This window comes from Natator depressus, chromosome 2 (genome assembly GCF_965152275.1).
Source record: "Natator depressus isolate rNatDep1 chromosome 2, rNatDep2.hap1, whole genome shotgun sequence".
Classification (NCBI taxonomy): domain Eukaryota; kingdom Metazoa; phylum Chordata; order Testudines; family Cheloniidae; genus Natator; species Natator depressus.
Genome location: NC_134235.1, coordinates 220,508,628 through 220,523,138, shown reverse-complemented (window position 1 = coordinate 220,523,138; position 14,511 = coordinate 220,508,628). Strand labels below are relative to the sequence as shown.

General features: G+C 41.6%; 1 protein-coding gene across 1 annotated transcript in view; it reads left to right on the top strand.

Annotated features, from left to right (window-relative positions):
* The window catches only part of LOC141981745 (pituitary tumor-transforming gene 1 protein-interacting protein-like), a 57,154-nt gene continuing 42,643 nt past the window's right edge, over window positions 1–14,511 (top strand). Inside the window, exons 1-3 of the mRNA XM_074943388.1 lie at window positions 1–199; window positions 5,740–5,792; window positions 14,383–14,491. Coding sequence (XP_074799489.1) covers window positions 106–199; window positions 5,740–5,792; window positions 14,383–14,491 — 256 coding nt within the window. The 5' untranslated portion in view covers window positions 1–105. The remainder of the gene's footprint in view (window positions 200–5,739; window positions 5,793–14,382; window positions 14,492–14,511) is intronic.

Genomic DNA, 14,511 nt, shown 5'->3' with positions numbered 1-14,511 from the left:
CTGCGCGGGAGGCGGTGCTCGGGGCTGCGGTTCCCGGCACGCCCTGGAAGAAGGCGGCGAGTGGGGGGCGGCCCCGCGGTCAGCCGAGTGCTCGGCCCGGCAGGGATGGACGCCGTGCGGCTCTGCGCGCTTTGGCTGCCCGGCCTGGTCCTCATCCGCCCGGGGTCGGGAAGTGGCCCGGGAGACCCGACTGTACCGGGTGAGGAGGGGCGGGGCCGCACAGCAAGGGAGCTGCGCGGAGCGGAGCCCGTGGCCGGGCTTGGGGGCTCCCCGGCTTGGGGGGGGCCCGGGCCGGGGGGCGCCGCGCAGTTAGATTCTGGGGGCTGCTGGCGCCCGGCTCCGGGGCGGGGGGGGGGCCCGCCGGTGCAGTGCGGTTGGGCTCCGGGGGGGGCCCGCCGGTGCAGTGCGGTTGGGCTCCGGGGGGGGGCACAGAGGTTGACTGCCCCCCCGGTAGCACGTGCCTTGGTGCGTGTAGGGCAGGCCGGTTTCCTGGCCCTCAGTAGCCGGGCCGCTCTCCAGCCCGCCTGGGGTGCTGCATAGGCAGGGTAATGGGAACAGGGCGAAAAAACGAGACCCCACTGCCCCCCCCCGCCCGTGTAAATTTCTAGTGAATGTGTAGACCTGCCCTAAAACACCCTAGGGGCAGAGTTTTTCCCCAAGACGGGCCAGCTGTGACTCACCCGGGGTGAGGCACCCGACAAAAGCCTAACGGAGAAACAGGAACTGGGTTGTCCTAGGGGTTTTGTTAAATTCTTTCTGTAGTAACTGCGAGGCCAGGGTTTCACATCAGATAGCTTCACACCTTGTCTACGCTACAAAATTTAAATTGACCTAAATTAGCTCACAGCTGGAGCTCCCTCCCCTCTCCGGGCTGATGAGCTCTGCTCTCGAAATTTACATGGCTTCATTTGGCCCTGGCTTGGACTGTCAGCCCCTTGGAGTGGGGGGACCTCCAGCTGTGAGCTCATGGCAGGGCTGACAGGCCTAGAGCAGGGAGGACTCCACCTGTCCGTACCTGTCACAGTTAAGTTGGGGGAAGCACTCCTGGTTAGGGTGCGCACCACTGAATGCAGATGCATCTGAAGAAGTGGCATTTTTTTTACCCACAAAAGCTTATGCCCAAATAAATCTGTTTAGTCTTTAAGGTGCCACCGGACTCCTTGTTATTTTTGTGGGTACAGACGAACACAGCTAGCTCTCTGATACCTGGCATCACTGACAGAGGGCATGTAGTGTGAACATGAACCACCACAGTAATTACTGTGGTGGCTGTAGGTTGACCTAACTCCGGTCAACTTAATTTTGTAGGTCTTACATCGATCTAACCGTGTTGCTTAGAGCAAGCCTCAGCCTGCAGGACTCAAGCTCTTTGTACAGCACTATTATTGTGGGATGGGGCTATGCTCCAGAGAAAGTATGCTGGGCAAATAAAATGACTGCCTCGAAGAGATGGTAGTCACAAATGTCTATATTTTAGCTAAAATCCTCATGCCGTTCATTCTTGGTTTAGTACTGGTCAGGTTGGTAGAACAGCAGAGTTTTCAAAAGGTTTGAAGAGGAGAGAATACATCCTCTGTGTGTTGTCTCCATACATGAGGGATGGGTTTTGTAATGAGGAATGAGTTGAGGTGTTCTAGATTGATGGACTGCTGTCATACTAGTTATCCTCTGGGCACCAGAACTGTGCCAGGCCATTGAAGGCTCTTGGTAAAAATATCTTCCAACTTTAATAGTTATTGACAGATGTTACAAGAAAATGTTTTAATATGGTTGGCTTTCATTAAAGTAGATTGTGAGAAGTACACTGTAATGAATACTCAGGATTCAATTTGAGCAGACCAGCTGTCTTCCACAAAGATTTCTCCATGAAAAGGAATATTAAATTTCGTCTCTTCCTCCCCCCCACCAGCTGCTCAATGTATTGTGACAAAAGTGAACTTTTTTTTAATTCTGCTACTAAAATATGGGATGAACCAACAAGAGCCAGAGCAGCTAACACCTCTGTAAAATAGTGTGCTCTGAGAATGCAAATCTGACTCTAAACATTGATTGCTTGCACTGTGGGAATTGTGTACTTCCTACATTCAGCTCTTCATCTCCTTTTAGGCCATATCTAGGTGAGGGGGAAAGGTGTATTTTTAACACACGTTAAAATCTTACAGCTTTTCTATGTACAAAAATTATACAGCTTTAACTGTGTTGGTATAGTTAAGTGGTACAACGCACTAGTGTGGATGCAGTTACAGTGGTATAAGGATGTTTAATATCATGGTAGCTTAATCCTGTGTGAGATTCATAGATTCCGAGGCCAGAAGGGTTCATGGTTATCATTTAGTCTGACCTCTGGTATAACAGGCTGTAGAACTTCTCCAAAATAATTCCTAGAGCATATCCTTTAGGAAAAACAGCCTGTTTTGAAAATTGTCAGTATATGGAGAATCCACCATGATCCATGGTAAATTGTCTCAGTGGTTAATTACTCACACTGTTAAAAATTTACACCTTGTTTCCTGTCTGAATTTGTCTAGTTTCAACTTCCTTTGTTATTCCTTTCTCTGCTAGATTGAACAGCACAGTATTAAATATTTGTTCCCCATGTAGATACTTGTAGATTGTAATCAAGTCACTTCTCTTATCTAAAATAAATAGATTGAGTTCTTTGAGTCTCTGACTACAAGACATTTTTTCTAATCCCTCAGTCATTGTCATGGCTCTTCTCTAAACCTTCTCCAATTTATCAACATCCTTCCTGAACTGTGCGCACCATAAGTAGACACAATATTCCAGCAGCGATCACATTGTACCAAATATCCTCTCTACTACTCAAGAGTCCCCTGTTTATCCATCCCAGGATCGCATTAACTCACTTGGCTACAGCATCACAATGGGAGTGCATGTTCAGCTGATTATCCACCACAACCTCTGAATCTTTTTCAGTCACTTCTTCCCAGAATAGAGTCCCCCTTCCTGTGAGTGTGGACTATATTCTTTGTGCATGTATACATCTACATTTAGCCATATTAAAATGCATATTGTTTGCTTGCACCCAGTTTATCAAGTGATCCAGATCATTCTGAATCAAGGACTTGATATCTTCGTTATTTACCACTAGTTATCAGGCATCTTTATTACTAATACAACTGTTATAACTATTGGGGTTAAAAAAAATCACTTGCCTATCTGAAATAGCCAACCCAATACAAAAACTGTGTAGAAAAGGCAAGTTTTGATTTTTAATGCGTGTTAAAAATACACCTCTTTTTCCTAGTAAAGACAAGGCCTTGGAATCTTGAAATTTTATGGATACATTTTCAACTTGAAATCCAATTATGTTAAAAAGACTTGAAAGTAGTTTCTAAGTACTGGACTGGCTTCTGAATCTGCCTACCAATACTTGGTTTTAATTGCATTTTCCTATATTTAAAAATGTTTTATTCTCTCTCCCCTGTTGCTGTTTGAAAGACCAACACAAACAGGGAAGGGAAAGCTGTACCTGACTGCAAAGCAAATAGTGAAAACAGCTGTAAGCTGTGCTATAAAGTGCACAGAGTAAAACAAAATGAAAATTAGAAAATATATTTTCTAATTTATCTTTCACTTATTATATTAGGTGTTGTAACAACAACAAATAAAAGATTTTAAAATGTCTTTTTTTCCCCCCTGTGGTCATTTTGATAGTATAGAATAGGGTGTCTGGTGTAGTGGGGTGTTTTATTAAATTGTGAACTGCTGCTTTGTAAGAGGAGTGAGGCTGACTGACGTGTATATTAAAAATTCCACAATCAGAATATTTGGCATTTAGAGCTTTTATATGGGTACTATTTATTTTTATAAATCTAAAGAAATCATTGGTTATGTTGTTCAGGCCCCAGTCCTTCAAAGAGCACGCAAGGTTTTAGGTTATCTGCCAAATCTTCTTGAGAGCCTGTGAAATTTCACTGAGTTGAACTAGTCCTGCACCCTATTTACTTTCTTGGCGTAGTTCTTGTGGGTTTTTGCTTCATTTTTGCTTTGAATGACTTCGGTTATAAAAGGTCATCCGTTTAAAAGAAAATTTAAAAATCCCTGGTATTCTCATACCTTTCTGACAATACCAGTGCACTGAATGAACCAATTTCCTGAACTTCATTTAGAAACTTCAGTTTTGTAGCTCTGATCATTGTGAATGTTTTTCTGCCCAGGTGGCATAACATTACTGAAAACTTACATTTGGAGAGTTAAGGAATATTTGCTATAGGCTTTATGAATTTTTCTAAATTTTGATTTCCATTTTTTGCTTGAGGTTGGTGTACTGGCCATACTATTAGAATTAGTTTCTTCATTGCGTTGGCTACTTCTTGATACAATGTGAACTAATCAGTGGGGGGTTTTAAAATTTATTAATTTAATTTATTAATCTGAATATACTAGTAAATAAAGCACAGATTTGTGTTATACTAAGAATTAATGTCAAAGCAGCAGGACAATAAATTATGAAATGTAGAAGTTTAAATATCTTCTAGATGTTTTGGAAAAAGAAACCCTAAGCTCTTTGACAATTTTTGTAGACTTAAAACATTTCTTACCTATTTATGACTACTAGGTGGTTGTGTAAAAGTAGAACTATATTCCTGACTAGCAGTCATTACCATCTGATGACTTGCTGTGTGTTGCCTGTGTGAAATGAATTGATGGTGTCATGCCAGTTTCTAGTGGATAGGTATTTGCACACAAAAAATTACAATTGGAACTCCTTTTGACAGAGTAGCTAGAAAATCAAGGATTGGTTGGGCAAGTAGACTGAACTATCTTTTAGTCTCTAGAAGTGGTCCATTTAGGTCAGTACTGAGGCACCTCATTGGGCCAGTGAGAAGAAGCTATTCTATCTGTGCTGTGGATGAAGGACCAGACAGTCAGGATGGCATTTCACAAACATTAACCTCTAAACCTTTTCTATAATGATTAAAACAAGTTACATCCTGTTACCTGCAACTGAAAAATAGCTACTAGTTATGACTGTAGTCATCCTTAGGCAATATGAACAACAATGGGTTTTCTGTGCTTGAAGATAAGTTTTACAATGAAAAAAGTAACTAAAATATAGATTAAATCTTCCTATATCACTTGGCTTTTAAAACATCCCTTAACAGTTTTCGTTGAGCTTTTTGCTAAGTAATTTGGTTTCCTGTCTTCAGAAAGTTTTTTCCTCTTAGAATGAGAAAATGCCTGTCGTGAGGTTTTATTTTTTAAACCTTTTTAAAAAGTTCTTGAGACTTTTTATGGAAAGGAGGAAAATTTTGATACTAAATCCAGGTTAGGCATTGCTTGGCTTCTGCTTCCAAAGCTTCAGAGCTCAGAGTTTCCTTCAAATTTAACTGCAAGAGATACAGAATTTCAGCAAAGATGTAGGCAAGCTCAAAACTCATGTGTCACGGATTAAGTCTTCCGTAATCATCTTAGAGAGAACAGTCCTCTTTCACTGATCTTCCTTTTGCGAATTAGAGCCAGGCATGGGCATAAGTTTTTTTTCCTAAACAGTGTGGAGGTGAAATTGAGTGTTCAGTGTCATTTTACTTGTTAAAATACTAGTGGAAATGAGAGCTTTTATTTAAAATATAGAAGCAAACTCACCATTCCTTCTTTGCATGTATTTGATAGATGAGATTACATTTTTGTGTATACATTCTGTGATTAAAAAGTTATATTATTTGATACTATTGATTAAAAAAGGTTCATAACTTTGATATTCTTTTTTTCTAGCATGCTCTAATTTCTCCTTCAAGTCCTGTGAAGAATGTCTAAAAAATGTTTCAGTAAGTTTTGTCATCTTTTTACACTATTTTGGGGTCAGAGAATCTGGTGATGCTTACATTTAATGAGATGATGCTGAAATGTCTTACCACAGCTAACTCCGTAGCTGTGCCGCACAGGCTCAGAGGAGGGTGGGAAAGGAGATGGCAAAATAGTATAAGTCAGACAGTGTCATGCTGTCTGGAGTGGCTCACGGCTGTGTGCCTACCTCGGAGCAGACTGTCAAAAGCCATGCAGACACCCAAAACTGGTGATACGTTTTATAATTAGATTTCACCAACACAGTAACAAATGTGAACTCCTGGATCACTGTATCGGTCTTATTGTAGAGTCACAGACAGTCCCCTTAGGCTCTCCAGTCTATCTTGCCACATAGGCGAGCTGGACTTAGTGATAAATGGTCACTTAGACCAAAAATCACAAAATATTCAGGTCGCTTCCAGTCCCAAGAGACCAGTTACTTACGTCCAGATCAATTGGTACCCTAGATCTTTCACCAAAGACACCGCCTGCAGCCAATCCTGTAATAAACTATCTAAAGATTTATTAACTAGGAAAAAGAAAGTTATTTACAGGTTAAAGCAAGCAAACATACACACACAAATGAGTTGAAATCTAAATCCTAAAAGTGAGAGGAGTTGTGATCTGTCAATTCACAATGTGTTTTGGCAAATCCAGGGATAACCCTGGAGGGATCTCTTGGTTCAGTTTAGAGTCTCTGGCCATGTGAGATGCAAACAGCAAAGACATGAAAATTCTCTTGTGACCCTCTTTTATCTTTTACATTTAGTCTTCCAGTCCATGAGATGAGCTCCCTTACACGTTGCATTTCCAAGATTCAATAAGGCCATTCACCTATTCTTGTGTTGCAATGTTCCTTAATGGCCTGTTTAATCTTGATAAGCCTCTTGAATGGGCGGGGGAATGATTCCCATGCCTGAGTTCACAAGCTCAAAGCAAACATTTTCAAAGTTATAAAGCAAAGTTTATATATTTCCTTCTGGCAGGGAAAACAGACATTACAAGTGAGATTACTGCATGTAGTAACTTCCAAGCATTTTGTAGAGCTCTAAACACTAAATACATTAGTATAAGACTGATACTTATTTTGAACAATACTAACATACAGGTAAGCTGATTTGGTTTCCAGCTATGAGTTTGTCAGTTCTTAGCTAAAGGCTTCAGCTTTAGCCAGAATTGGCACTTGATTTGCCAGCATCATATAAAGCATTAATTGTTCATCCAGCTAATGAAAAAGTAGAAATTGTAGAAATTATTGTAAAATATCTTTTCACTAAAAAAGATAAACAGTCTTGTGTTCTCCCACATATGTTACTTTGTTGTAATGGATCATTTCATTTAGTCCCGATTAGCCTTGGGACAGCAAATTTTAAAACAATAAGATGAAATATGCTGATTCTCTCTGTGCTGGCATAGTTGCTCAGTGTGTGTGCTGTTAGTCCTCCACTAACTCAACATTTGTCTAGCAAAGCAATAAATAAAGGTGCTCATCATCTTTGAAGTAGAAGGCAAGAGAAGGTACACGTGAGTCATCGAGGATGAGCTTGTAACTATTGATGAATTCACTTATCACTTATTTGCTATGTATAGGAAGCTTTTTTTAGTATTCTCTTTGAATAGATGCTGCTTGTAAGTACCAAAATGTTGGCGTGTTAATAGGTGTATTCCTGACACACACACCCCAGACACGCTTTCCATCAGCACAAGTGAGAACTACTCAGGTGCATTGAGAAGAAAATAAATTCACAGGTGTGTGTGTGTGTGCTGAAGACACCAGAAGAAATGTAAATATGTTACATCTTCAAAATCTATCAAACTATCGACTTATATACTTCTTTGATGACAGAATGATGGATGATGCAGTGAGACTGCCTTAATATCATCAGGACTGACCTTGGAGAGATGAGTTTAGACATGACTGAGCCAATTCACAGAAAAATATAAAAGGCAGAAATAACTAAACCATTAGCATTTATGTATGCAATGTAAAGGCATTAGATCATTGGAAATGATTTTTTTTAATTGTCAAAGTAGAAAAATACCCAGCTGCTTATTTTGGTAGTAAAATAGATGGCTGCAGAAAATGAAAATATGCATTTGGGGACTAGACGATGATTTCTACTAAATCTTAGGGCTGGTCTACACTACCAGTGTCTACACTACAGGCTTCCTCCCACCGATGTAAGTGCCCTACTACACTGACATAATAACTCCATCTCCACAAGAGGTATAAGGTTTACGTTGGTGTAGTTAGGGTGATGCAGTGTCTGTGTAGACACTTCATCTGGTACATTGGCTGTCTTGTCAGTTTCACAACAGGAGCTGGGAAATTGACAAGAAAGCCTGGTAGCTGCCTTCCACTTCTCTGGAGAGCTGGGGTGAGAAGCCGGGGGGGGCACACCCGCTCCCTGACAGGGAGCTGGTTAGGGGCGGGCCAAGAAACCAAGGCAGCTGAACCCTGCTCTCCTGGGGCGAGAAGCCCTGGGTGGCTTCTCCTGGCAAGGAATGGGAGGGCAAGAAGCCCTGGGTGGCTTCCGCTGGCAGGGAATGTGGAGTCGGGCAGGGGAGGAGTCCAGCCGGCTAGGATCCTGTGGGGCAGCCAGGCTCTTGGCAGGGAGCTGAGAGACCAGGCTCTAGGCTCCCCACACTGCCTCTCCTTAGGTCGGTGGAAGCGCTCCTGGTGAGGACGCTCACCACCGATCCAAGGAGTGTAGTGTGGACGTGCATCACCATAGTAATTACTGCAGTGGGTGTGAGTTCACCCAATATAGCTTGCCTTAGTTGCTTGGTTTAGTTTTTTACCATCCCTACCATATAGGTCAGAATGTTCAAACTTCAGGCACCTAAATAAAAGTGGTTTGATCTTCGGAGTTTCTGGAGCAGGTGCAGTTTCCATTGTGAGTGCTCTGCATTTTAGAAATCAGGCCACTTTTATTTAGGTGCCGAAATGTAGATTTCAGGTGCCTTATTTTAGGTATCACATCTGAAAAATTGTGGCATGAGCCCTTAAATCTTGTAACTGAACATTCTGTATTGACTTCTGAAAAGAGAGCTTAATGGCATTCTTTTTGCTGTGGTTATAAAATTACCAGTTATGTTATCTGCTGAAAACTACCTCTTGATAGACCATCTGCAGGATGTCTGGCATTGGATGCAGTGAAAAAGAGGCTTCTGGTCTCCCTGTTTGTGTGCATGCATGGTGGCTTGATGGTGACTGGGGACAAGTAGTTCCAAAACAAGAGATTTAATACAAACAAGACTTCTTAACATTGCATATTAAACTCTTTCGCTTGTGTGAGACTATATTGCCTCTTTCCCTGTTTTTAAAAAAAACTAACTTTATTTTTTTCTGAAATATTTGAGAAAAGTAGATTTTTATTTTTATTTTTTTTTAAATTTGTTCTTTACCGTTCCCCTCATGCCTTGTTTTGGCCAGAATTAGTCCTTAAAGTTTATATTACTAAAATAAATTTCAGGCATACTAGCAAAAATAAAAAAACTAAAAACAAAGTAAATTGACACTAATAAATTACACCCAGCTTTTTAAAACAGCAGTGACTTACCTCAGTGACAGAGATTAGTCCTATGTATGCTGTACCTCTAATTATAGAAGATAGAGGAAGCAGCATATTTTTGCATTCACAAGACTAAGAATTATTCTGCTTCGATGATGATGATGATACTCCATGGGGGATTCTGTGTCAAAAAAATAAAAATTTTGCACCAAAAAGTTAAAATTTTGCAATATTCTACATATTTTGTCAAAATAATGCAATATAATTACATCAGTTTCAGTTGTTTTGGTCATTTATTTAATTAATTACAGAAAAAAGTTACAATAACTATTCAGCATTTCCTAAACACATGAAACTTAAGTTACAAATACTTGGTAACTAATACCCTGCATTCCAGTTATAATCCTGGATTTTCATTTAAATTAAATTACATTACAGAACGGCAAACAGCGCCAAAAAAAGCCAAACTGGAATGTCATTTTAAATTGCTCAGATTTTTACACATGAAAGTTATAGTTTTGCTAATCATTGCCCTGGACCTGGCTGGGTACTTCGGGAAGTGTTTGCTTCTGATTGTCCTGACCTTTTATTGACTGCTTGGTAAATATTTTACTTGCCCTCAAAGTCTCTTTTTTTAATGGGTAAGTAAAATAAATCTTGAGCTGTAATCTAACCCCATTGTGCCATTTTGGCACAGGAAAAAAGTGCGAAAGCACATAGATCTTCCTAGCTGATTCTCCTACTGTCATTTATAAGGCTTTACATCACTCTGGCAATGTAGGGGCCTTAAAACTTTTACAGGTTTTATGCTCTTTGGAGAATTGATTGAGAATGGGAACAGTTAACTAAAAACAGGAACATTAACAATGTTACTACACATTTCTGCCTCGGGGAAGGACCCTTCCTCCTGCATAATTAAAAAGACCTACAACCTCCACACCCCCAGACACAGTAGCAAGGGAGAGGGACTAAGGGCTAGTCTACGCTGGCGACGCTAAAGCACTGCCATGGCAGTGCTACCACAGCAGCACTTTAACGTGGCTTGTGTAGTCATGGCAGAGCACTGGAAGAGTTTAGATACCAGCTCTGTTTTTTCACACCCCTGAGCAAGAAAGTTGCAGCGCTGTAAATTGCCAGTGTAGACAAGCCAAGAGTGTGTCTCGCTTGTTGGCAGGCACACACGTCCAGTTCCCCTCCCCTTGCAGTGATTTGTATCACTTAGGCTGCTGCAGGCACACTGGAATAGATGTGCTGCCTGGGAAGAGGCACGTCTCCTCCCCTCCCCCCAGATTTCTTTTGCATTTTTCTGCATGGAGGGCACAGAAATATGTGGGCGATATGAATTCTGTCAGGAGTCTAATAAGATATTATCCTGATAATGAGTACAGCCTAATGCCACAAGCTCACTTAGACATCATGTAAAATCTGGAGTCCGTACTAACAGATTCCAATCTAAATTTGGGTCTTAAAATATTATCAAAATACAGTGCAAACTATGATGATAATCTCTGCCTAAATAGACCAGCTAAATATTTTCAATTTTCAGTTGTAGACTGTCATGAATTTGAGAACTTAAGTTAGACAGATGTTTCATAATACCAGTCAAATTTGGTTGTCTTGTAGCTTCCATAAAAAGAATAGCTGTAGTAAGGCAGCTCCTAATTTGACATCAAGAATAAGTCTGTTAAAGAATTTTCTTATTTTACCCTGTGCTCTCACATACCAAATCTTCTGCCCTTGAGACTGCATGCATTTGTAACAGTTACATAGGCAGTCTCCAGAAAGTGCTAAAGTTGATCTATCCACGCTATTACTTACAGCCAGCAGCAGTTTAGCAGTGGCTTTAATGATCAGTCAAGCTGATATTAGGCTGGCTGTTCTTCATATATTCATACAGTTTATCTTGCATATTATAAGAAATGGTGCTTGTTTGTGTTGGCTGAACTATCTAACATCTTTGTGTAAAATTGATCCTGTAAAGATATTCATTTTGGGGGAAATTAAAGCATTCTGCTTGTTTAGATGTTCTTTGTAAAGTGAAGTGCCCCTTTTTTCAGAAAGATTATTTGAACCAAAACAGCCTGCATACCATAAGCTACAAGTAACGAATTGCTCTTCCCCACCTGCAAGGGAATGAGTATCTCACTGATATCAGGATTTTATTTTCTAACATGACTCCTGTAAAGAGAAACAAAACAGCATACTCTGCAAATTAGATCTTGGTTCTAAGAGCTATTTTCTTGGTAGTACAATTGGATCACGAATAGTTTCTAGATGAAATCTCTTTCTGCTGTGAGTAGGTCCTATTAAAACATGTTCTGAAAGGGCTCCTATTAAAACCCCATTCTACATTTCTTCATTGATTCAGTTGTGTGGTGAAGGAATTCTGAACTAGTGTCAATATTATATTCCCAGATAAAAATTAAACTAGAATTAAGGCTGAGTACAAATCATTAGTTTAAGAGGAAAAAACATTATAGCCATGTTGGAATTACACCAATCCCAGGAAATTCAGAGTTGAGGTTAAATTTAAAAGAAATCTAAACACATTAAGGTATCGAAATGCACAGTTAAGACACCAAAACAACCTTAACTGTGTCCCATAGCAACACTATTCAATAACCATACAATTATGAGTAGAGCTTAATGGTATTTGTATTTACAGATAATAGCAGGAATATATAGGAGAGGTGCAACATGGCTTTAAGAAAGGAAAGGAGTACTATAGACACAATAAAATATTTGCAACGAGACAGACGGTTGAAAGAATCATAAATGGAGGGCATAATTGCTGTTCAGTATTAATGATCTTGAGAAAGCGTATGAGTTGGTTCTGCAGAAGTTGATATTTGGAATATTGAAGGGAAAGGGACGTAAGGAAGTGGAGATGTTAGAGGAGCTGTCTTGATGGTCAAGAGCTCAGGTGGTAACAATATATGGAATTTCGGAGAGTTTTAAGGTGATGGGATTGAGACAATGAGTCCACTTCTCTTCATCCTAGTTAAGGAGTTAATTAGTAGGAGAACCAAGCCGGTGGGGAGACAGAAAACTAATACATACTGACGATCTGGCCCTTTTGTCTGACAGCAAAGAGAAATTGGTAAATAGGGTATCGGAGTGGGAATCTGTGTTTTGAAGTTGTTAACAAAAACTGAAGTTGTGAATGTAGGGAAGGTAGAAGAAGAGCTCATTATTAAAGTTTCAGGAGAGAAGATGAATCATAACAATTTATGTATTTGGGAAGTATTTAGTGCCATTGGAAAGAGATCTAGAGAATTGAAAAGAAGAACCCATTATGCATGGGTGGCAGTGAAAAAGGTGTCAGGAATACTGTGGGTAGAGCCCTCCATGGATACAAAATGTATGTCCATGGATATGAAGCAGATGTCGCTAGAGCCCTGCTACTCAGTGGACAACAAGCAAGACAAGCAGGGCCGTAGCCAGTGACTGGGCCAGGAACCACAGCAGCAAAAGCAGCAGCATGTCAGGCTGCCACTCGCACAAGCCAGCACCCAGCCTGGGCAGCTCTTCTGGCGTGGCTGTACCGCCCCAATCCTGCCCACGGTGGTGGGCACCAGGCTCACCAGTAGCTGTCCCTGGTCACACTAGTGGGTATAAATGGCTCACACGCTCCCAGACAGGAGATGCACACCTCTGTGTGGAAGGGATGCTGTGACCAGGGACAGCTGCTGGACAGCTATTACCATGGCCCGGCTATGGCTCTTTGGCCCCTGAAGCGCTGGCCCACGGCTAGGTTGGAAGCCAGAGCCGGTCGGGGTAAGTACCATGCAGGCAGCTGTAGGGAGCCGTGTACCCTCTGCTTGTCCTGCGTGGGAGGCCAAGGGGGCAGAGACACAGGACAGGGGCAACTCTTGGGGGGGCCCACCCCGGCCAGCTGGAGTGGCCCAGGCTCCCCAGCCTGGCTCTGGCTTCCGGCTTGGCCATGGGGCGGGACCTCGTGGGAGAGATGGGGCCATGGAGGGGGTGGTGCCTCCCGCTTCCTCTGCCCCACCACTTTAGGAAGAATCAGTTTCCCCAGTCTAGTCTCCTGTGGGTCTCATTTAGTTTGGTCTCATTTCTGTTGTTGGGTTTAGTGTATGACTGGTGGTGTTAGCCTGTGATTTGCAGCAGGTCGGACTAGATGCTCTAGTGCAGTGATTCTCAAACTTTTTTTTTTCCCACAGACCACTTGAAAATTGCTGAGGGTCTTGGAGGACCACTTAATGATCTTTCCAAATGTTGTTTGTACTGATAGCTAACTATTGTAAAGCGCTTTGGATAAAAGCGCTGTATAAAAAAATTAATAATAATTGTTTTTGTTCTACAAATAAAAGCATATTACTCATATTTTTAATATCAGTAATCTTACCTTTTTAATGTGATGGATGTGCCCTGTCTCCCCAGCCGTGGCAGCCCCCGAGCTGGGGCTGGGAAGGAGGGGGGTCTCCCTGGCCGCGGCAGCCTCCGAGCTGGGGCTGGGAAGGAGGGGGGTCTCTCGCTGGCAGCCGCAGACCTGGAGCTGGGGAAAGTCCCCTCTTTCCCTCCCTGCGCAGCTCCACGAATTAGGTGGGTGGTCCTTCATTGTCTCATGTGCGGCTGCCCAGGCACACACCTTAGAGGGAACTATCCATGGACCACCTGAATGGAGCAGTGGTCCGTGGACCACAGTTTGAGAACCTCTGCTCTAGTGGTCTGTTCTGGCCTTGAATTCTGTGACTCTGACTCAGATTGACAGATTACTTAAATATTAGATCATTCAGTAATTGAAGAGTAAGTGCTACAATTATGGGGGGGATATACTTGTTTTTTTCATATTTAAAACCATTATTTGAAAGTTTTTTTCTAAGTATGAATTCAGTTTAGCCCTAACTGTAGAAATGTGACTAGGGCTTCCATAATTCATGTAGTGCTTCATTCTTCAAGATCACAGGACATAGTGTTCATACTCACTTAAATTTGATATTCTATCCATGGACTGTTGTATTGGGGCCCTTGTTTGTAAATAGCTGTTTGATGGTCAGTAGTTGTAATATGTCTTTGATTCTCTCCTATGCAGTGCCTTTGGTGTAATACAAAAAACACTTGTATGGACTATCCTGTGAGAAGTATTCTTCCATCATCTTCACTGTGTCCACTCTACGATGCTCGATGGGGTGTTTGCTGGAGTAGGTACTAATAGTAATTT